Source organism: Trachinotus anak, unplaced genomic scaffold (genome assembly GCF_046630095.1).
Source record: "Trachinotus anak isolate AG129_WGS33_773 ecotype Australia unplaced genomic scaffold, CSIRO_AGI_Tana_v1 ptg000016l, whole genome shotgun sequence".
Classification (NCBI taxonomy): Eukaryota; Metazoa; Chordata; class Actinopteri; order Carangiformes; family Carangidae; genus Trachinotus; species Trachinotus anak.
The window spans coordinates 18,509,070-18,532,206 of NW_027273867.1; the positions used below are offsets into that span (position 1 = coordinate 18,509,070).

A 23,137-nucleotide genomic window follows, 5' to 3' on the forward strand; every position below is an offset into this window, starting at 1 on the left:
TATCATTAAACATTTTCACTGTATACTGCACTTATAAGATTTATTTATTTATTTATTTATTAAGATTTTATTCTATATCACAAGATCGGAAAATGACATTTAAAGTGCAAGTATTAATAGGCTTTCTTAATGAGTCTTCGCATATGAAAAAATCATTGAACCAACACCGTTCACCTTCTCTCTAGTATTGTGTGTGCTGAGCTGTGAATCACAAACCACATTCCTGCAGTCATGAGGCCAGGCTGATCTGAGTCACACGCTTCAAGAGAGGGAGAAACAGAACAAGAGAGAAGGAGGAAAGAAACTCATTTGAGTGTGAAAGTAACATACGCCAAGGTCTGTCAACACTGCAAGACGCAGACTGATGCTTTCAAGGCAACTACAGCTTATGTGGAAATGTTCCCTAAAAACAACGACAGGACAGAGATAATCATCACAGCTTTGCTGACATGATGGATTTCATCTGAACTGCAGGTAGGACATGTTTGATCATGTAAAATATGGACTTTTTACCATTGGTTTTGGTTGCGAGGCTTCACTGGCTCAGAGGTGAATCAGTAGAAAGAAATATGTAGGGCAGTCACGGAAAAAAAGAAAGATTTTTGAATAAACTTTCTCACATAAGAAATGTGACTCGAAGGCTTCCCTTTTTCTGCACACTTTTGTCCAATGATAACTTTTAATTGCAAAAAGATTGAAACTTTTTTGGCATGTGCTCAACATAGTGGCTTCATTATAAACAATGGACAAATGTTGATTTTTCTGCAGGAATGGCTGCTAAAATACACAGAAAAAAGTTAAATTTGGAAGTCAAAGTTATACTCAAGATGATTTTAAGAAACTGGGTTCAGCAGTTTGCAGCGCCTTACATGAAAACAGATAAGATGCTATTTCAAGATAACAGGTTGTGAGTTGTTTCTGTACTGACAAGCTCAAGACAACTGTGTTGTTTCCTCTATTTAGCAGTGAAACCCTGAAGCTGCCGCTTGTGCAAAGACACAGCCTTCTGCTCGCACATGTGTGGAAAATATTACGAATTCTTTTCTCTTCTTGAGCAGGTGCAGTGTAAGTAGGCAGTGATGAATTGATCCAGTGTTGGAGTGACGTTATATACAGGAAAGAAAGTGAAAATGAAAGCCAATAAAAGTAGAGAGGGGGTCTGGTGTATAAAGAGAGAGCTGAGAAATAGGTTAAGGAGACAAACTGATATCATGACGACAGCAATGAATTTTCACACTTAAATGCTAAAATGTGGCTCTGTCACAGGCAGGCAGGCGAGATGGGAGGGGACCTACAGGGAGTTGGTTTTGTCTATGACCAGCATCTCTTTAGTTTTATCTGGTTCTTGTTTCTTTCTCTCACAGACGTTTGGCTGTTGATAGCATCAGAGGAAGTGTTAGCTGCGTAGGCTGTGCTAAGGAGAGTCCCTGTTAAGGTACGTAGTGATAATTCTTATCCTCTATTAACAGACCCAGCTACCAGGATACAATATGATAATCTGGTCATTTTGCTGTAAAGGCAATACAGATGATGGCAACTCTAACAGCTCATAAAAATGTAAATTCACTTAAGTCTGCTCATCTAAACTGAATCTATCCAGTAAGAGAGTAAGAGCCGGATAATGTTATGCCTCTGCAAGCAGATAACACCATTACTTCGACATCGCAGGCCTGAAAGCAGAAGTAATCTGGTTTCCTGCGAGTTTTGAGACTTCTTGCCTTTCTTTAGACCCTTAAATTACACATGTGAACATGTTTGTCAGAGATAAAGGCTGTGGCTTATCTGAGGGGCTTTCTAGAGAGCAATTACATCAGTCTGGCACAAATGTTTCGCTTCTTCAGCTGTGACATCCGTTAGTACAGTGTTTCCCATCCATCTCTGCCTGAAACTTTATCAGCACAAGCCGTTATGTTCCAAATATAACACATTTTGAACCGGATGTTATTCAACACTATCAATTATATAAATGTATATATATTTACCATTTTCATGTGGTTGAATCGTCAGTGTTTAGGTTGTTTTGGTCAAGTTTGTATTGGCATTATTTGTAGCCGAAGCTGGACATTTCAACCATTTATCCATTGCTTACTGTACATCCATGACTGTTTGCTGTTTCATCTGTTCAGCTAAGATTAACTAGTTATTTCATCTGTTAATCCAGTACCTCTGGCTAACACTACCTTTATCTAACACTATTTCACTGCTCTATTGCTTTTAGCTAATCTTAACTATTTGAACCGTCCCTCTATTACTTTTAGCTAACGCTTATTATTTCACTTGGTTATTCATTACTTTGAGCCGACACTGAATATGCAGCTGCTTATCTGTTTACTCTATTTCAATCAGTTATCTTTTAGCTAACGGTTATTATTTCAACTGCTTATACATTTTTAGCAAACAATAACTGTTTCAATTGTTTACATTACACAAGTGTTTTACTGGTCTATTCGTTACTTTCAGCTACCTTTTTTCAGCTACTTATTCATTACTTTTTAGCTATTTCAACTGCATTAGTTAACTCTTTCAGTTGTCTATTTATTACCTGCAGGTAACAATTTCACTGGGTTAGTCGTCCCTCTTAGCTGTTATAATTGTTATGCAGCTGCATTTGCTAACCAGTCTGGTTATTATAAATTTACCAGTTAATTGAACTTTCCACAAAAAAACCCCACTGGGTGCCACCTGAATCATTAAACATCCCAACATAAAAACCCCTGAACTGCTTTATTTTACATGATCTTTGGGATTTGTTACCTCACTGAGTTCCTCCGAACTCTTACACAATGGTTTTGCTCCTGAATAATCAACATGTCAGCTTCCTGTCTCACTTCTTTCAAAAATGTGTTTGTTTTAGATTTCTCACATCCACCGTATTTAAGGCAATGACCTCTTACACACTCATTAGTTTCTTTTGTGACTATTGGTTCTAACGCAAGGTGATGCATGACTGCATTCACATGACGCCACTAGATCCTCTTTTGTTCTAACTTTTCACGTCTTCAAGCATGTTGAAATAATGAAATGTTGTTATTCAGCCCAATTCCAAATTTCCGGACACTGGCTGTCGACCTTTTATCAATATTCATTCATTTTCTGAATTAAGGTTTTCTCATGTGCTGTGTGTAAACTTTTCTCCTTCAGGATTTGTCGACCTGTGAAATGATGGAAGACAGAAACGGAGTGAGTCACGTGATAGAGAGTGAGGTGGATGTTCAGATCAGACAAACCAAAGCTCAGCCACAAGCCAAGAACAACAGACCCAACTGGTCAAACGGTAATATCTTCTTCGTTATATTTTTTAAATTTGGTAAACCATACTGCAAAAAACCTTTAGGCTCAGTGTCATATTTATGACATGATCAAGATGACTGAACTGGACTACAGTTTGAAGTCTTTTGAAGGCCAGTGCTAACACCAATACATACACCAATACATATTTTTGTATGTTAATGTACTAAAAGGGTATACAGTCGCATGTGGGCAAATTAAACATTTTAAAGATTTTTGAAGTGAAAAGGAGAGAAAACAACCCCTGCAGCAAACACACAATATAAAATCGGCCTTTTTTAAATATCAGTGCACAGTTATTTTTCGTTTCATGGTTCCACTCATGGTAAACAGTGTTGTTTTATAGTGTTTTTGTATTTTATAGAAAAATAACTCTGTTTTTTTTTACACATCTCCCTGGGTTAACATTTCCTGCTGGTTGTTCATGCCTACACTGTGTTACCTTTTACTGGTATTTGCATCCGCCTGTCACCTGATGTTTTACTCGGACTACATGGCCATTTTCCCCCCTTGTGCCAATGCAAAACCTAAAGCAGTACACAGATAACAGTGGGTGTGTCGGTACAAATCGAGCCTCATGATATTTATATCTGAACTGCAGGTGATGAAAGGTTTTCTTGCGTAGCTTTTGAAACAAATGACAATCGTATTAGCAGTTGGTAACAGGATAGATTACTTATTAAATCATATAACTTCACTGCATCTTTCTGACTTTCCGACAGTTTCAACCTGAGTAAATTATTTTGGAATAGTGTGCACCAGTCACAATCTCAGTCACACTAAAATTTACCAGTTGTGTTTTGATCACTTGGTATCTATTGCTTCCTAACTGTTTGCCCTGTTGTACCTGTTTCAGAATTATTTGAATCTGTGTCACTGAAGTACAGCAGATCAGGTCTCAGTTCTCTTATTGTGGCTTGCCTTGTGACCATTGTTACACTGTGCCACTACTTGCAGAGCATTAATGAAGGATTATCACCATGTAGTCACAGTAACATCATGCTCACATGCTTTAGATGTCAGTAAACAGACATCTAAAGATGTGAATGAAAGGGAGATAATTTGACTTCATGATACACATTTCCCCCATTTAATTTCCACTCAAGTAGCTTTGGGGTGGAAAAAATCACCTTTTTCCACACTGGCTGCAGGATCACATGCTGTAGATAATCTGCATTACCTTGTTTCAACTCTTCATCGAAGCTGAAAATAGTCAAATCCAAGACTAGAAGACCAGAGAGCTGTACCATTTCTTCAAATGGAAATATTTTACATGAATTCTGCATCGTTTTATACACATTACCACTTAAAGCAACCTGAAATAATGGCTGTAAAGAATGAGTTTGTCATGTATATATTTTATTTTACATGTATCCATCCCCTTCTTCGTCGCAAGGGCGTTTTATTGGGCTCTCATTCTTGGCACGCTTATATTTTTAGCATTTATATATTTATGTGCTATGTGCTCTTTATTTTTCTCTTTAACGAACACTCTTGCTCATTCATTCTTAGGTCAGTGTGTTGTGTCGGTGCCGAGCTGCTCAGCGTTAAACCCCACTTTTGATCTGTCTCTGTGTCGTGCCAAACTGGACAATGATGGCTTCCAGGTCAACAGACACACACAAAGCACAAAAAACGCAACAGTGACGCTGCAAGATTCAGATATCTTGATCACAGCATCATATCTCACCCTGGGGTTAATGTGGATTGTTTATTTGCTGTTTTGTTGTTTATTTTATCCTGTTAGATTCCAGTCTCAGACATGGAGGCTCCACTAAGAACAGCTCTGGACGTCCCCTCAGTCAGGAGATACATGGTGTTTAACTCGGCTCTCTTCCATTTCATCATGGCACCGGTACGATCATCCAGCTCTTTACCTCTGTCCAATCTTATCAGCTGTTTACTCTCACAATATCTTTCTCTCCCCTGTCCTCTGCAGTTCGAACTTTCACTTTAAAGGGACACTTCAGTAATTTTGCATTAGATTTTTTAGAAAAGAATATCCAGCCTTTTATTCCCAAGCTTGAAAACACTGCAATTTCCATTATAAGAACTCAGTAGTTCTTTTTAGACTCCCTACCTCCAGTTTGTAACACAGAGAAAGCTAAACCAAGTTCAAGCTGAGAGAGCTCAGCAACCTGTTTTCCCCTGCCTCCAGTCTTATGCTAGACTCATCTAAGCTGGCGCCTGCACCATAGTTAATAGACAGACATGAGATTGATGTTAACCTTCTTATTTCAAAGCTGTTTCTTTAGTTGCCAGCTGTCACTCAGAATATCTTAAGCTTTTTAGTATCACAGTTAACGTTTACAGCCTCTCCCCTCCTTCCGCCAGGTGCTGTACATGGTGGTGTGGTGTGCCGTGTTCTCCACCCTCCATCTCTACATCACTGTCAGTGACTACTGGGTCCTCTGTCTCTCTGTCAGCCTGGTCTCCATCTTCCTCACCACCGTCATCATCTTCATCCTCCACCACAGCAACAAGGAGGTAAACGGGATCTGAATCAATCGGAATCAGCAGTTCAGGAGAGATTCTCTAGAATCTCCTGCAAGGGTTTCAATGTTGATACAATCTCAAACTTGTTTCTGTGTGTATTTCTGTGTCAGATCAACATGAATTTAGATGTCCGGTTAATCCAGGTGAATGAGAGATTGGTGAAACACAAGCTGCTGGTGGCCGTGGCCGACTGGGTGCAGAACTGCACTGGAAACATGCAGGTTGTTCTTCTAAAATTCATCTGTAGCCATAAGTGCCAAAATTTATCTTTTTTGTACAGTACATTTGTCCATGTCTACTGTCAATGCACACCGCTTAGGCTGATAACACAGCTGTTAGTGTGTGGTGTTCCTGCAGTTATGACTTTTCTTAGTTTTGTCTTTTTGTGTTGTTCTCCCTGACGACACACAACAACATCAAAAAGAAAGAACAAGATGATGGAGAAAATTATATGACACTGAGAGACAGGAAGGCAGAAATGATGACACACCAATGACAAAGCAAATACACACCAGCAGTGGTTTGCTGGTGTAAGAGACAATGCATAGTAAAATATTCAAATCAAATATGCCTCTCCTTATGGTTGCAACATATCAAATCTACATGTGTTGTGCTTCACTTTACTGCTAAAATTTATGCTAAGTTTCAAAAGATACCAGATGTATCTTTTGAAACTTAGCAATAGGTCTATTTTACTTGAATTGACACAAAAGCTAGCTTTATGTGCACAATAAAAAATGTTCTTGTAATGAAACTTGTCAAAATTTCAGGCGTTGTGATTTAGAGGCCCTGAAACAGGCTAATACACCTGACAGAATTGAAATTGAATAGTTTGCTTGTTGACTGTCTGCTAAAACTGCCACATTCTCCTCTCTGTGTCTCTCTGTAGCTGTACTTTGTGTACTGGGACATGTCCCGCTGTCTGAGGGCACTGACTGAAACTTTAGAAGACCACAGTTTGGCGGCGAGTGAGATCCAGGTGAGTGAGTCGAGTACATCTGTCGCTCTGTTTGTTCTCCTGCTGCTCCGTCGATTTTTCTTGTGCTCCCATGTTAGTCCTCCCTCGAAATCGATAGAAACGTAATTCCAAACAGAAATGTAGCCTTTGAACAAAAAGCATCCCATTTCACACACTTTCATTCTTGCAGTGAGCAAGTTAGAGTGATCCAGTCAATGTCACACTTTCACCAGAACAAACTGAAGAGGAAAATGTCCCATCTCGTCCTTGTGAGCGAGGTCACGGCTGTTGACCCTGAGGTCGGCAGCTCGGATGTGGAGCAGGGCTCGGATGAACAGAGGCCTCTCCTCAGACATGAGGACACCGGCTGCAGTGCCTCATCCAGCAAGCGGGAGGACGCCAAAGTCACAACCAACCACAGCCTCATCCCTCAAGCATCGTTACCTGCTCAGGTAAGAGAAGACAAGATTTCCTACTTGTTGAGCAAATTAAGTCTTAAAGAGCTGCAGCAGAGTTTGTTTTTGCCGACCTTCATTGGTTTTCAAATCTTTCTGCAGTGATTTTCAGTCTGGTATTAAGTAACTCACCAAAACACACCATGTATTAGAGAATCGTACATTTAGGTAGTTTCAGAACCACCAGCAAATACAACTTATGTCTTTTCATACCTTTTTTTGCAGGCTAAAGCCTACCAGCTTCTGATGACTTACAGTGCAGCCTATGTGAAGCTGCTGGTGTCTGAGAGGCTGTCAGGACCATCACACCACCGCCTACGATCCCGGAGGAATCACTGCACCGCCGCCCCGCTTTGCCTCTGCCAGTACATCAAAAAGAAGATCCTCCGATGACAGAGCCGACCGGGGGAAGACAAGGAACATGCTACATGGAGCTGGTGGTCTGCTTTGATATGAAAAAGACTCTCGCTTTCTATCCAGACTCTTGAAGAGACAAACTGACATGTGGGATGCAAACATGGATTCAAGACATTCTGATACAATGAAGGACCTGTTTGGAGCTTTGCACTCACGATTTCTCTGTTTCAAAGTCTGCTTCTCCGGCCTGTGGCCTACCGTACCTCTGCCACTGTTTTCATGCCAGCTCCGTGTTTGCACTACCTGGATATTTGAACATTTGCTACTTGCCAAATGCTGTCACACCGAGAACACAGGTCCATCCAGCTGCTGTACAACAATATTTGTACTCATGTATACACGACAATCGAGGCACTAGGTACAAATGTTTAAATTATTTTCACAAATAATAAGATATGATTCTACAATGGTTGTCTTTTGTTACTGACTTGGAAGCATTGGTGGAAAATAACTGATTACAGGTTTTGTGTGCCAAATGCAGTGGTGTAAAAACATTTCTCTTTGAAACATAGTACAGTACAAGTGCCTCATAACTAAGCAGGCAACCTCAGGACTGAAAAGTGGACCCTACAAAGTGCCAGAAACTGCAATTCCTCAAACAGACACTTGAGACTGGCTCCAAAAGTGACTAAATCCCAATAGACTCCCATGTTGAAATGCCCAACTTTACAACAAAAATAAACATATTTATAGCCTGGTAAAAAAAAAAAGAAAAAGAAAAAAAAAGCTAACTTCTAAGTAACTTCCTCCTTTCATGAGATGTACGGGGGTGAATTTCTATATAACTAACTCAATTAAATTTTTATTAAGGCTTAAAATTATGAGTAATTGAGGGTGTACTGCTTTGAGTCACAAACTGACATGCACTGGAGCCTCGACTCCACATTTGCTGTTTTTGGATTAGCCGCGAGTTAGGCGGAGTCAGGTGCCAAGGTGGCAACAGCAGAGCAGCCCACTTTGAGCTTCAAAACCACTTTTCAGAAAGCTATGGGTGACGCCACAGAGGATACATCAATCTTTATTTACAACCTATGCTCAAAACTATACTTTCATCCCCCCACTGTTGTTTAAATGCAGGACTTTTACTTGTAATGTAGTATTTTTATACTGGTGTATTTTCAAGAATCTCAACACTTCCTCCATCACTGCTTGGAGGATTGACAAGTGATTTGTAGACAAAGACAGTTGAAGCATGAAAGGAAAGAAAAAAAATCCTCTTGATGCACGTGTGTAATGATGCTGAAACGGGGGCTTAACATGAGTCATTGGCTTTAGTTTCCTGGCTCTATTATCTCAAATCTCAACAGCAGCACAAAAGGATCGTCTGTGTTTGTTTTTCGCGATTTCACACCTTTGGTTTTCACGTGTGTAGGTGGATTAGTTATCCATGCGTTTGTGTTTGCAGGAGGCTGGCTTGATTCCCCAGAGTTCTCTAATATTACCAGCTCTCATCCGTCAGTCCTGATGCTGCGGCTGAGATGACAGCCCAGCGAGGGAGCTGCAGGATGACACAAACACGCACAGCGAGACAGCCAGCGTGGCCGACCCAGGGGAAGCTGGGACTGTGTGATGGAAGAGAGAGGCATGCAGCGTGAGGCCAAGTTAAATGATCTCAGAGACGCTGGCTCTCCTCAGGAGGCTAAATGGCCATCTGTGATCCTGCATACACAGGCTGGCTCCGCGCCCACCTTTAGTTTCTCCCTCCAACCTATTTACCATTGGCCTGATTGTTTGGGGCCATACTTCAGTTTTTAACAGATAATATTTAATTTATAACAACAATGTGAAAACATTTTAACAGTGAGTCCGTTTACATGCACAGTAGTATTCTGGTGTTGGCTTCTACAGCTCATCACTGCTGATGGAAAACAAGCATGACAATGCTTTCCATGACCTGCATCGCCAAGTCAGACTCTCCCTTTCACCAAGTTGATCATCATTACATTAATTAACATTATATTTTCTTCTATTACTCAATAGCTAATAGGTAACTCAAGTTGAGGACGCACCTGTAAACATGGCAGAGAATTGTTAGAAACCTCAAATGCCACAGTATCCTAGTCCAGCCAGCACAGGTCCCTCAAAACCAGGATATAGTGTTTACATGTGCAACATTTAACTGGGATACTCCAAAAACCTGATCACGACCAGGACACTCATGCACTTGTAAACGTACACAATGTGAAACGTGTCATTGGAGGTGATCAGAGAATTACCACCTGAAACACCTGCAGTTCCTCTCAGCTGTTTAGCCTTGAGCTAAATGCTAATGTCAGATTGCAAAAATACTCACAATGACAATAAGAACATGTGGGCAATACCACAAAATTTTGTTAGGGTCACCGATAACAACACCAATATCAATACTGTTAAAAGCAGCGAATGTGCCCTCACATTGTCAACCTTGTGCTGGATGTAGTTTGTAGTAAATATTAATATATACTCTCCGTACCATCAGAATTAAATAATATTCAGTCTGCTACACAATGAAAATGATTTTTCCAAGTTTCCTACCCAGATAGCCTCTTTGGTGGACTGCTGTCTTCATTTTGATCTGGAAACAGAGGTGCAATTTGGGAAACAGGTACAAAAAAATATTTTTATTATGCAGCAGTCTGAATATTTTTTCACATTCAGATGGTTTGAAGATTCTCAAAATATCTTCAGTGCACTGATAAAGTGTTTTTAAAGACACTTTTACAGACGCCGATGGTTACCTGTTTGTCCCCAATGTATGCAGATTATAAGTGTCTGCACAGTTCCAACAGTTCAATAGCAATAATGAACCAAGCTACAGCCATGCCACTTGCAAAAACTAAAAATGTGAAGGGAAGAAAAGATATTTTACCAACGTGGTGCAGTTTAAAATGTTATTTAACAGTACGCTTTGGGCTTATATATTATAAGCTGCCTGAATGGAAAGGAATAATCATCTTTAATTGGCCCAGGTGATGTAGTAAAAAAAGCAGCTGTAAAACACAAACCTGCAAGAACTCCTGTGACTGAACACTACTGGGTGAGAGATACTGTAGTTCATGTTCTGACAGAGAGAGGAAAAAGAGAGACAGAGTGGGAGAAAACCGGGGCAACTATAAATAGCAGCTCAGTGATGAGGGGAGAGAGGAGAGGCCACAGAGAGACTGAGAGGATGGAGAGAAACTGAGAGGTGAAAAAGAGATCCGCCTTCACGCACCACCATGTCGTTCACAACCCAAAAATGATTCTTTATTCGTTACTCAAACAACTGAAGTCAGAAACAACCAATGCATGTGCCACAGCCATGAACATAATTAGAATAATAAACCCCAAGAGAACCACATGTACACAGGTAAGTTTTGGCTCTTTGAACAAGCAACCCGTTGCATTTACTGTACAAGCTCAAAAAACAAAACAAAACAAAAAAAAAATAATCAGAAAGAGAAAATGAGGAACACACCTCCCAGCTGTGTAGTAAACGGCTACAGAAGAAGACAGAAGAGTCCTATCAGAAAGCGCACAGGGAGATGCAGCCTAGCGTCAAATAAACTAAATATGCTGGGAGCGACTCTATTCAGTAGACGCACACTCACTGCCAGAGCCTTGTGTACAATAATAATACTTAACAGCACTGTGCTTCATTTACTTGTCTAACACTCAATTATCAACAAGTCAATCATATGAGGACAGGGCCTGTATTTATCAAACTGCCAGAAGTGACATTTTTAGGCTCAACGTGTAAGATAAAAGTAAAAATCCTTCACTTTTACTCCTGTTAACAAATGTAAATAAATAGTTGGACATTTTGGGAAATATAAGTTGCTTTCTTGCCCAGAGTTAGATAAAAAATATTGATACCACTCTCATGTCTGTACTGTAAATATGAAGCTGTTGCTTAGCTTAGCAACGGGGGAAACGGCCAAATTCCGATTCATTTATACATATAGACTTATATTTTAAGTCTGCACAAAGACAGCAGTGTAAACACATAGAGTACAGAGAGGTTCTGACAGGCTGCCTTTGAGCAGAGCCGGCCAGCTGTTCCCAGTGTTTATGCTGAGCTAAACTGACTTGCTGCTAGCTGCCAGCTTCATGTTTAACTAAAACTATGTGAGTGGTGTCAATCTTCTCCTCTAAATAACCAAAATGTCAAACTACCGCTTCAATAATAAAATCTATTTAGCAAACTTCTTTTCACTTATAAATAGGGGGTGTCGGGGTCTACAAAGTAACAAATACATCCTTGATGTCTGAAGACTTGTTTTGGAGTGATTGTATCTGAAACAATGAAAATAATTCAGAATGGGGTGGTCTGAGTCTTTTTGCAGTTGCTTCCTCCCACCTCCAATTTGGTTTATTTCATAGCTATTTATATATTACAAATATTTTAGATTGTCGTTACTTTAAGTGGTAATTGCTACTCAAATAAAATTAATTAAAAAAAAAAAAAAAAGAGCATTCATACGTATAATTCTTAGAAGTTTGAGAAATACAAACCCAGATGTGTTCAATGTACTTAATATTATACATCAACAATTGACAATGTAATAATAATCATAATAATCATAATAATAACAATAACAATAACAATAATAGATATTTGTTAAATAATAAAGTATGGCATAGACTGTATTCATACTGTCTCTATTTGTGTTCACTGTCAGCTATAAACAGTTTTCATCATTTTTAATATATCTGTATAATTCTTTTAAAAATAGCATTATCATAGGGACCGACAGAGGAAAGGGGGGAGCACAAGAGATATGTTAATAGGTCCAATAACTCGTGGACAGGAGAAAGACAGAAAGAGAGAGAGAAGGAACCGGAGGAAATATTTCATAGAGCAGAAAGTGCTACAATACAATATAGGCATTAGTAGTTTCTCTCTCTCCTTTTGGAGACATTCATTTTCAGTTCTCCTGTAACTCACAAAATGGTTCATACTGCAACGTTACAGCCATGTAGGCTCATACAAACATCAGCACAACCGCTGCTCAGAGCTACGCTACATTATGGAAACTGTATTCATATGGGTGGGGGGGACCCAACTCGCTGCAGAACAACAGTGAAAGAACGTTACAGGAGCTCACAGCCGCACATCTAGCCTCAATATTGAAGACAAAATGGAAACAAACTGAGGATGACATGCAGGGTTATGTTGCCTCATAAGTCTAATGTTGCACTAAAGTTTCATATACAGTGTCGGAGATTAAATAGCTAAGAGATGTGCAACACAAAATAGGCCAATACACTTATAAAATACAACCCAAGATTGAAATACTTATCATCTAAATTGTCTCCTTTTCTTGTTTTGACATTTCAACATTTTGAAAAATACTGTACCACACATTAAGAAATTTTAGGAAATATTCCCCCCAGCAACTGAGAGACAAGCTATTTTTGCACTAAAAGCCCATTAGCCTAAATTTATATTAACCATGCACTATAAGAGCTATGAATCTAAGCAGCTGTGTCACCTCATCTGTTTACTACAAAGTGCAATATTATCATCATCATCATCATCATCGTCCTAAGATATCAAATTGAAGCCAATTCAAAGTGTCAGATAGCTGCAATAAACTAGTGATATACTGTAAATTATAGCAGACAAAGTCAATGCATGGGTAGATATTGAATAAATTAATAAATAACAGATTTTGAATAAATTAACAAACATATAATTCATAAGTTATGTGTCACATCATCCAGCTAAAATGTTCATGTAACGTACAAACAAACCAGTCTCAAATAAATAATCTGTGTTTGGTCAGCAAGTCACTTTGTAAGTCCAGTCTCCATTTGGTGTGTTAAATGTGTATTGATCACCCCCTCTAACACTGTGTATCAGCAATAATACTACTCTGTAAATCAACACTGGTTCAACATGGCACTTTTTTTTTGTTGTTTTTAAAGAAGAAAACACATATCTGTTTGTACCTGTAAGACTAAAATGTGCATTAAGCTATCCTAAAGAAAACGTCTTTCACTTCAGATACTGTGAGGGTTCTTTTTCTATGTTGGGACAATTAAAACGGAAACACACAGTGACCTATCCTCTCATCTAACCACATCAGTGAAGGCCGTATGAATTAATCAGCGTCAAATGAATTGTTAATGCAAGGAGCTTTGTTTCCCTCCTGCAGCTCATATCTGTGTGTAAATATTAAGCGGTCGCTGTGCAAACAGCAATACTGGGCCTCATTTGACAGCTGCTTGTTTTTGGCATTTGAATGTTAGCTGTGATTGGTTGTTTTTGGTTGTTGGTGTGTGTTTGATGGCAGCAGGTTAGGTCAGAGTTGTGTGTGTGTGTGTGTGTGTGTGTGTGTGTGTGTGCAGCTGGACACAGAAGGCCAGCAAGCAGTAGCAGTTTGAGTGCATTTTCAGAGCTCCTATTCCCTCCAAACAATTAAGAGTAGTTAGCTAGCTAATATATGCCATGATTTCCCATCTCTGTGGAGTTACGGCTCCCAGTCGTCGTCGTGGTGCTGCGAGGCGATGATGACCACCACTGTGAGGATGGTGCACAGCACAATGGAGGCGATGCCAACAGCCAGGCTGATGAAGGAGAAGTTGCGTGCCTCGCGGGAGGCTATTTCCGCCGTCACCATGTCCCCTCTGGCTATCGCCGTACGCACCTATGTGATGCCCGGGGAGGGGGAGGAGGGGGGTGGGAGCGTGGGAGAGAGGAGAAATTAGAATATGTGTTATGTAACAAGAAGATGCACGAGTGGGAGCAGGAGAGAGTCTAAAAACACCATGAATGGATCGATTTCGCTGCAGCACAGCCTGAACGTGCAGAGAGAGGCCACACCACAAAACATTAACGCACCATAACATATACAACTCGGACCGGTAGGTCCACGCCTTGTCAGCTCGGCTCAGCTCAAAGCCGGCTGAGCAGGCCCAGAGGAAAAAATCCATTCTGTCCCGTTGCACCGACAGTGGTGCGGTTACATAATGTGGCCTGTCGTGTGCATGTTGGTCAGCACAGCATGTCATTACAGAGGTAAACAACAGCCACAACACGAAGCATGAGAGCCAGCAGACTGAGCCTTTACATTTCTAACATCACGCTCAACTTAACATGTATGTTAATAGCATAAATAAACGGCTTGTAAAAGAGCAAACTCTACCTTTTGACGCAGAGGTCACACAGAGGACACAGCTGAAAGTATGTGCAGTGATGGTGCAGCTGTGTTTTACGCTGAACCAGATCAATTCTTTCTGCATGTGTAATCTACATCCTGACATTCGCAGCGGTACCTCCCTCCTGCTGCTGACCGTTTTCCCTGATTCTGCATAATTTCAAAGTATGGAAAATATTGGCTCATCAGTTCATTCACAGTTCATTTACAGTTAAAAATTTTGATTTGGGGAAGTTTTTTTCTTTTTTTGTGTGTTTCAACACTACACGAGCAATTAATTCAGTTACTTCACTCATTTTCGAGTCCTTGTTGACAGGAAGAAAGAGATGCAAAAAAGCCTGTCACATCCTGTTTTTGAACAATCACATTATTCAGACGCAACCAAAAAGTCTAAGGGTTTGTTTACAAGTATGAATATCTCTGCTGCATTTCTTAATGGATTTTTTCAAAATTAAAATTCATTAAAATGAGAATAAGATCTGTTATGGATGTTTTATTATTTTACTTGACGTCCATTATTTATTCAAATTCTGTGCATTTTACAAGATTGCCAGGTATCATCATCCAGATGACATGAGTTTATAGGTCTTAGCCCATGTTGCATAAGTGAATAAACTGACACGTCATTTCAAGACTGAAGCTGGAGTTATACTTCTCTGGGCTGCACGTAGACAAACACGCATGAGAGTCGCTTGTATATTTTTGTGTGGCTGTTTCTTCTACACTAGTATGTTGCTCGCTTACATTTGTTTTTGTCAATGTTTTTCGTATCTGCCAACCAACAGAAGCTGAATCAATCAATTTACTTCATGCACAGAGCCACCCAACACACAGCTCGGATTCATCCTGAAGGGAACATGAATGCGTGGTCCAGATTTTGAGGCAATTAATCCAGCAGTTGTTAAGATATTTCACCCAAAACACCAGAAGTGTGAACCTGTGATGTGATGGTAAGGGAGAAGTCAAAGTCAGTGGGAATCATCGTCTGGAGACCTTGAATGTCTATGTACAGAATCTCACAGCAATTCCTCCAATAGTTGTTGAGATATTTCAGTCTGGAAGTGGCGGACTGATCAATGCAGCCATACCCAGGGCCTTTTGTGTTTGCGTGGCTAAAAAACACAACCCCCTTTTGTGACCACCACAAATTTCTTTTTCCAAAAGACTCTTAATGTGAAAAAATCAGGATGATTTATAGTATCTTACTTTTCTGCACACTAGACTTTTATCACTCTAAAAGGAAAGTACATTTCTGAAGATAAAATAGTGGGTAAAAAGATTTCAGGATGCATTTACATCACAATGTCTGTGGTTAAGGTGATAAAAGGCAATAAAACCCAAAGATCAAAAAGATACTGTGACGCTGCATTAACCTGCACTGCTTTGATGATCGCAATGATGCCTGTCGGCCAGAAGCAGCAGACGGTGGTGAGCACGGCAATGGGCAGGTAGTCGTGTGGCGGCCGACGGTCCATTAGAGTGATGCTGGGTGGCATTTGCATGGGATGAATCTGGCCCGGGGGGATTCCTGGGTGGGCTCCTCCAGCTGGCATGTAGGGCTGACCCTGAACAGAGGGAGAAAGAGAGAGAGAGAGAGAACAAGAAGAAGAAGACAGAGTAAGTACATGTGCTTTTTAAAACAGCAGAGCAGCTTACAAAACACGCTGCCCACAAAAGACACAAGAACAAGGTGACATGAGCAAAGAGGAGGACGCTGGTAAAAGCGAGGCAGGGGGAGGGAGACAGCGCCTGTTAGGATTACTCATATCAGACAGGGAGCAATGGGAGAAAAGATTTCATTTGCATTTTTGACAGCAGTCTGTCAAACTGATTTAGATGAGGGTTTTTTTTTTTTTTACAGCAGACGTCAGAGGCAAGTTAATCACAGTGCAGAGCCCCTGAAGATAAGCCTTAAAAGCCAATTGAACATTTTCGCCAGCTTCGCTCTCTTACAAACCACCTGCAGAGCTCAGACACGACTGCCTCTTATGTTGTGTAAGTGTCTCCTGCGTGCCCATATCCTCTGGCTGTAATTACTGTTAGCTGCAAGGCTAGAGAAGAGAAATCAGAGTGCATTGTTGCTTTAGGCTTCTTTAAATGAAACTGTGCTCAGAATTGTTTTGGGAAAACGGTAAAGCTTTAGCATGAAGTCTTTGAGCGGCGTGGCCGAAAAACGTCTGAGACTGATTGATATGTGAAGAGCGCGGCGAGCCTGCAAGACGAGCATGATGCTGCAGGGCAGATTATTGTCGTGATAAGATTTAACGTGCATTCTTATCCACAATCCTGTAACATAAATAAATACAACATAAATCATATAAAGATTCATTTTAGTAAAAGAGATTGATGTTTGGTGTGATGTCGTCAAAGAGTAACCGCCAGCTCTGATCTTAAAATTAGGACACATGGTGGCGGGGCATGTGGCGGCACAAAAGCAGCGACACTTTCAGTTGTTTGATGACTCACATTTGCTCTCTGGTGTCTAATTTTACCAGTTTCATTTTACCTCAGAGCATAGTGTGAATGGTTTTATCTACTAATATGTAAACATGTGCGTCTATGATTCAAAAACAGCGGTATCGTATAAAATCAGTGATTAAATAAAGGGTACAAATGAGAAACTATTAATGATCTGGTTCACAACCTGCGTGGTTTGTGATCTTTTATATCAAAGCACGACCTACTCATAGCCCTTTTCTAATTATTGTTTTGGGAATTTTTGATAGATGAGGAGATGACAGGAAATGAGGGAGATGGGGAGCGACATGAAACATACTGTATGTACCCAGTCGGATGAGAACTGGGGATTATGTGTAGTTTGTAGTTGGTGCCTTAATCCCAGGCCACCGGTGAAGCTCAAATGGCCTTATTTTAATAGTTTTTAGAGTCCTGGAGAGCTAACACTTGACAATAGAAAAGCAAAGATTTGAGAAGAATAAAAAAATGAACACTATCTTACGTAGCAGAGGTGGGTTTTTTTAAAGCCCTCACACCTCTCAGATTTATCATGAGACCTCGTGGCATCTCAAGGCTGGAAACTACTGATCTCGTGGACATTGGCTCTATTTACTAAAAAGTATCAAAGTTATTGACGCCATTTCACCTGCCAGACGTAAAGGTCCAGTAAGCAAATGTCGTTTCTATCATGTCTGTTTTTTTAATCTCATTGTCTAATTTAAAACACTTTAAATTACTCTGTGGATAAAATGTGTCGCACAAATAAAGTTTGCTTTGCCTGTTAGTTTCCACCAGCCAGAAAACTGCACACACAGTGAAGCAATGCAGAAAAAAAAGCCCGGAGTTCAGACACATTTTTAAAGTAATGTACATGTACTTTTTATAAAAGCCAATCTAAGCAATTGCAAGCTAAGCTGAGCAAGTAAGGACATTTATATATAATATTACCTTGTAAGAGAGGCTCTGGAAGATAAAAGCGTAATAAGAATTTAAAAGTTTAGAAGACATACAGACAACAATAATTTTACATAAGATAAAGGAAACACTTTAATTTATGCTTTTGTGATTTTTCTCATACTTTTTTTAATTTCCAAAATACGTTCCTGGATAACAAATATATAACATTTACAAATTATAGGGAAATTAGAGACATTGTTTCATTAGTAAAAGTTCAGTTAATTGAAGACCATTTTTCCACTATAATCTGTTCTTTCTAAGACACTTGCTAGTAAATTATTAGCAAACTATGGACAGGTAAAGTAAAGTGTTGCCCAAATTCATTTTCATCCATCAAGTCTATCATGTGAAGGATTGAAAACATCATCTGTGTACTGAATTTTAAACAGAGGCTGGTGTAATCCTGCTGCAACCTGATGTCAGAGCTGTGAAATCTTTAAAAAGTGTCGTCTCTGACTCACCGATGCCATGGGGTACACGGGTACGTAAGCTGTGCAGGGCTGCAGCTGAAGCGGGTAGCCCGGGTGGAGGTATCCTACAGGGGGGTGAGGCATGGTGCCTCCGGGTCCCTGGGTCTGGACGGTGTAGCCCTGCGGGGCCCCAGGAGGTCCCAATGGGCCGCAGTGGAACTGGGTTTCTTGGAGGTAGCCCTCTGAGCCCGGAGGAGGAGGCGGAGGAGGGTAGCTGGGCTGGGTGCCCGGTGCAGGAGGCATGTTGGGGTGTTGGGGTACGTTGGGGTCTTGCGGGCCAGGGAGGTACGGGGGAGGCTGCATGGTCTGACGACCAGAGTCATCGAGACCTGAGAGATGAAGAAGAGGAAAAAGAAGAAGAAGAGGAGAGATAAGAAGAAAGCAGGTGGGAGAGGAATCAGAAATAGGAAGAGCAGAGGAAGGAAAGTAAAAGACAGAGATGTAAGAGTGAGGGCGTGTTATCTAACACGAGCACGGCTATGTTGAATGTAATATGTCTTATCTCAGTGTTGAGGAGGGGATTACACTATTACACAGACCACAGCTCCTCAGGAAGACTTCAGAAAGCATCCACACAAAAATGAAAAAGCCTGATATTTTCCACCCTGTGCAGGTTGTGTGCTAATGATGACAGTGATTGACATTTTCACCCCAGAAGAAGATAAAGACCTTTATCGTCTCCCTTCAAAATAATGTTTATTACCAGTTAGAAATGTGGCATTTCTGAGATGGAGAGCTTCATCTGATCGTCTGAACTGAAGCAGCCGTCAGCTTTTGGGCTTCTGAACATTTTCCACTCGCAGTTCTGCTCCCTTTGTGTTTGCTCAACATTGAAAATGACTGATAGGGTGTCGTGTTTTCACGGCAGGGACGTGGCTGAGGGTGCGGTAATCCATTCTGACAGGGACATGAGGAGGGAGGAGGGAAGAGAGGGAGAGAGATGGAGATAGATGGAGGTGAGGATGAAACGAGAGAGGAAGAAGGAGAGCAGGAGGCAGTCAGAGAGCAGAGCGGCTGAGTGATGAGGGTTGACGACTTGTGCTCGGGGACCGGCTTTACGTAACAGTCCCCAACTCTGTCACAAGCAGGAACTGGACCAGAAACAGACAGAGGGGAAGGGAGCGAGCACGAGGGAGGGGACACCTTTAAAAGGTCATAACATGACGTGACGAGTCGCTCAGCAAACATAGGACAAAATATATATGAGAGGGAGCTGAATGCATACTTTATATTGACACCTGGAGCATTTTCTTCATTCAAAGTCTGAAGAAAATGATCAGATATGAGGTGAAATTGAAGAAAGAAGCTGGCGTTTGGAGGATTTTCAGTTGAATCCTGATCAAAAATAGGTAACATGAGGTATTCAAACGTCCAAGACGTTGGCATTAAAAATTACTTTGCAATACAAGAGTTATTTCCAGGGAAAAAAAGCACCAAAAATCACAAAAATGTGATTTTAGTGAAGTGGTTACCTGGGGTTAGGAACCCTCTCAGGGGCTGCAAAAAAAATCTAAAAATTGCTAAATTTAAGCATCTACCGACCTTATCTGAGGAAGACTGTGACTGAAAGCACTTCACCAAGCTCTTTTTTTGTGAGTTTTTTTCTCCTGCTGATTCGCTAAGTGTTGTTTAAAGCCAGCTTTTTGGACCGCTGACTGTACCGGGAAAACCATTCCTCCCCGTTTTCTTTCCTCTGTTCCATCCCAGATTTGCTCGTTTTCATTTCCACCATCAAATATGAACAGGAATGAATCTCGCATGTCGAGGTGGTGATGATGGTGATGAGATGACTGACGAGACGGGAATGAAAAATGTCTTCCTTCCTCTGCGGTTTATTTTTATTCTTGTGAATTATTGAATCATTTTACCTCTTCAGGCCTCTGGAAATGATTCAAATCAAACTGGGAGAAAAACACTTAGATGTGTGCAACCACTGATCATGGCTCACAAGTAGATGTGTCTTAGGTTAAAGGTGTTTATGAGCCAGAAAATTGGTTTGGACGACCTGATTTTGGATGAGCAGAGCAAATGGATGATTTAACACAGTAGTTATTAGTAATTTAACATGTTGTAGCTCCTATTCTATGACATCAGTTACTTTTGGTTTGTTGTATTTATGTTTTTAAGATTAGAAAGTATTTCATTTTATATCAAATTATACTTGATTTGAGCCTTTCATATGAGCCTTTCTTTATCAATACTCACAATTGATCTAGTTCAAGCCATAATGCTAGTGCACATTAATTGCTAATTACAATTTATCAATCAGTAGTTTAAAACCTATTATTTGGCTGTCACTATTCCACTGTTGATGGTTTCTGTTCATAATAGAATCACCTTCATAGTTTTATTTCAAATCAGTCAATGTCAGCGTTCATGACGAAAAAAATATATAACAACAACATATAACAACACTTTTAACATATAAAAACTCATTTGTGTGTCTGCACTAAATAGCAACTATGAGGTGACTGTTCTCATGGATGGAACAGGATTAATGATCGTTCCAGTGTGCCAGCCTTCACAACACTGTAGCAGCTGGCACTGGCTCACCTAAATGTAAAATGAATGTTTATTAGACTGTGTGTTTAACAAGTCAAGTCAATTTTATTCATACTTTCTTTTTCATTTTACAAATCATCCTCCCAGGTCCACTGCATCAAAAGTGTTTTCTTGGTGTGAAGAGAATATAAACTCTAATGATTACATAATAAAGGCTGATAGAATAACTAGTGTGTGCGTTAAACAAATGCATTGAAATAATATTTTAGATTTCTGTAGCCGGCAGATCAGTTATAGTGACAAAATGATTGGAGTGTCTCTATTTTGTGGATACAAGGTTTTTTTTAAGGGGACAGTAAACACAAATACAGCTGGGGGTTTTTCTTTCTCACCACATGCTCAGTTGCATTCAGGTGGATCTGCAGGTGTAAATGAATCTCTCAGCTTAGATGGATTCACAACACTGAGCATCACATGTGTCAAAATAATCCCCGCACAGTGTCAGATCATGTGATGTGTACAGTAGCACAGTGTCACAGTAACATCCATACTGTCTTTTAGCAGGGGGACAAATGTCCTGCTGTGCATCCAGCTACAGAGACACAGCACAGGAGCAGCCCCCCGAAGCGTCATTATGAGCTTTGTTATTTCTTTATTCCACTGTCAAGCTCCTCCAGAAGCAGCTGCTGCTTTAACATCATGAAAAGATGCATCTGAAAAATCCTGAAAAACTGGTAAAAAAAAAAAAAAAAAGATGGCTGTAAGGCGTGCAAGCGCAAAGGACACCCACACTAATGTCTGTAGTCAGGAGAGATGTACGTGGGCTTGTGCGTAATGATGATTATTGGGAGACATGGAGAAGAAAAAAAAAAACTATAATGAATAGTTAAATGGCCTTTTATATAAATGTCATGATAAGTCTTTCAATTTTTATGCAGAAAATCCGTCAAACCCAAACAAAATACACAACTTATGATAAAATAAATAAATAAATAAATATATATATAATGACACAAAGTCTTTAAACTCTCCATTGAGCGTCATGGACACAACACCAGGCCCTGTGGTGATGTCTCTCTCCCAGGCTGCGCCCACACAGCGGTGCATCATCCTATAGAAGCAGCGCTGTGCGGACAAGCAGCGGATGGAGACGAGGAGGAGGAGGAGGAGGAGGAGGAGGAGGAGGAGGGGAGCTGGGAGAAAAATGCAGATGATACACAAAAAGACCTAACGTGCACCAAACAGGCGAGATAAAGACATTCACAGCCTATGTTCTCACATAAGAAGTGGCTCGATCAAGCTGCTCATGAGGCTTCAAAAAAATACGCCACAGTGTAAAGACAATGGAAACACTCACCGTGTTTTTCCGACGACATGCCTTCCGAGCTTCTGTCCTCCTCCTCGGATCGGATGTATGTTTTTTTTTTTTGTTTTTTTTATTGTAACTCCAGCTGCCGGTGAACAATCCCTCCTTCCGTGCGCGGTGATGCAGACTTTTATTCCGAGCGTGTGCAGCCCATCCTCAAGATGTCTTCATCTTAAACACACCCACGGTTTGATGACAAGAGATGACAACTTCAGGTGTTTTAAAGTAAAATCCTGTTCTTTTCCAGCGAGCGCACAGGTCTGCTCAGTATCTCTCCCCCCTCTCTCTCTCTCTCTCTGTGTGTGTGTGTGTGTGTGTGTGTGTGTGGCTGGTTGTCTAATAAGGTTTCTCCACTAACGCGTCGCCGTACACTGAATTAATCAGACACAAAGCTATCGTTGTCTTAAAGCGACAGCCCGGACTGTGGGAAGCGCGCAGGCACTGAGCTGGATCGTCCCAGTGCTGAGCCAACAAAGAGCCTGCCTCCTGAATGAGACGGATTTCTTTCCCCTGCGTGACATGCCATCACCTCAGTTTTTCCTCTCATGCATGTTGTCCTCAAATATTTTTTTTCCCCTCTTGGAAAAAAAGTGTTTACAGGGTGTCAGAAAGCCAGGAGAATAAAAGCTGGGATGATGCATCATCAACAT

The 23,137-nt window shown here is 40.6% G+C and overlaps 2 protein-coding genes across 5 annotated transcripts; one reads left to right on the plus strand and one right to left on the minus strand.

Annotated features, from left to right (window-relative positions):
* Positions 1 to 204: 204 nt before the first annotated feature.
* Positions 205 to 11,045, plus strand: tmem268 (transmembrane protein 268). 3 transcript variants are annotated; one of them, XR_011693904.1, is made up of 11 exons: positions 209 to 474; positions 1,365 to 1,435; positions 3,142 to 3,274; positions 4,801 to 4,895; positions 5,036 to 5,143; positions 5,623 to 5,775; positions 5,895 to 6,005; positions 6,674 to 6,763; positions 6,976 to 7,194; positions 7,423 to 7,972; positions 9,020 to 11,045. XR_011693904.1 is itself a non-coding variant. In XM_071500396.1 (10 exons), the coding sequence occupies exons 3-10, from the start codon at positions 3,160 to 3,162 to the stop codon at positions 7,588 to 7,590; spliced, it is 1,059 nt and encodes a 352-aa protein (XP_071356497.1). In that variant the 5' UTR covers positions 205 to 474; positions 1,365 to 1,435; positions 3,142 to 3,159; the 3' UTR covers positions 7,591 to 8,021. The 3 variants fall into 3 exon arrangements, 2 of the variants coding, with proteins under 2 accessions (XP_071356497.1, XP_071356496.1); XM_071500396.1 differs by lacking the exon at positions 9,020 to 11,045 and having other exon boundaries at positions 205 to 474; positions 7,423 to 8,021; XM_071500395.1 differs by lacking the exons at positions 1,365 to 1,435; positions 9,020 to 11,045 and having other exon boundaries at positions 208 to 474; positions 7,423 to 8,021.
* prrt1 (proline-rich transmembrane protein 1) lies at positions 10,813 to 22,947 on the minus strand. Of its 2 annotated transcripts, XM_071500397.1 has the most exons (5): positions 22,479 to 22,947; positions 18,611 to 18,948; positions 18,141 to 18,155; positions 16,109 to 16,300; positions 10,813 to 14,225 (listed from the first exon to the last, which is right to left on the minus strand). In XM_071500397.1, exons 1-5 carry the CDS (start codon positions 22,495 to 22,497, stop codon positions 14,049 to 14,051), a joined length of 741 nt encoding a protein of 246 aa, XP_071356498.1. In that variant the 5' UTR covers positions 22,498 to 22,947; the 3' UTR covers positions 10,813 to 14,048. The 2 variants fall into 2 exon arrangements, with proteins under 2 accessions (XP_071356498.1, XP_071356499.1); XM_071500398.1 differs by lacking the exon at positions 18,141 to 18,155 and having other exon boundaries at positions 22,479 to 22,926.
* Between the last annotated feature and the right edge of the window lie 190 nt (positions 22,948 to 23,137).

Excerpts from the sequence above, each read along its gene's own strand:
- tmem268 (XM_071500396.1), top strand. The coding sequence starts at position 3,160 with ATGATGGAAGACAGAAACGGAGTGAGTCACGTGATAGAGAGTGAGGTG. Across the intron at positions 4,896-5,035 it reads TGGACAATGATGGCTTCCAG|ATTCCAGTCTCAGACATGGA; the intron begins GTCAACAGACAC and ends TTATCCTGTTAG. Across the intron at positions 5,776-5,894 it reads TCCACCACAGCAACAAGGAG|ATCAACATGAATTTAGATGT; the intron begins GTAAACGGGATC and ends TTTCTGTGTCAG.
- prrt1 (XM_071500397.1), bottom strand. Across the intron at positions 14,226-16,108 it reads CGATCATCAAAGCAGTGCAG|GTGCGTACGGCGATAGCCAG; the intron begins GTTAATGCAGCG and ends GGCATCACATAG.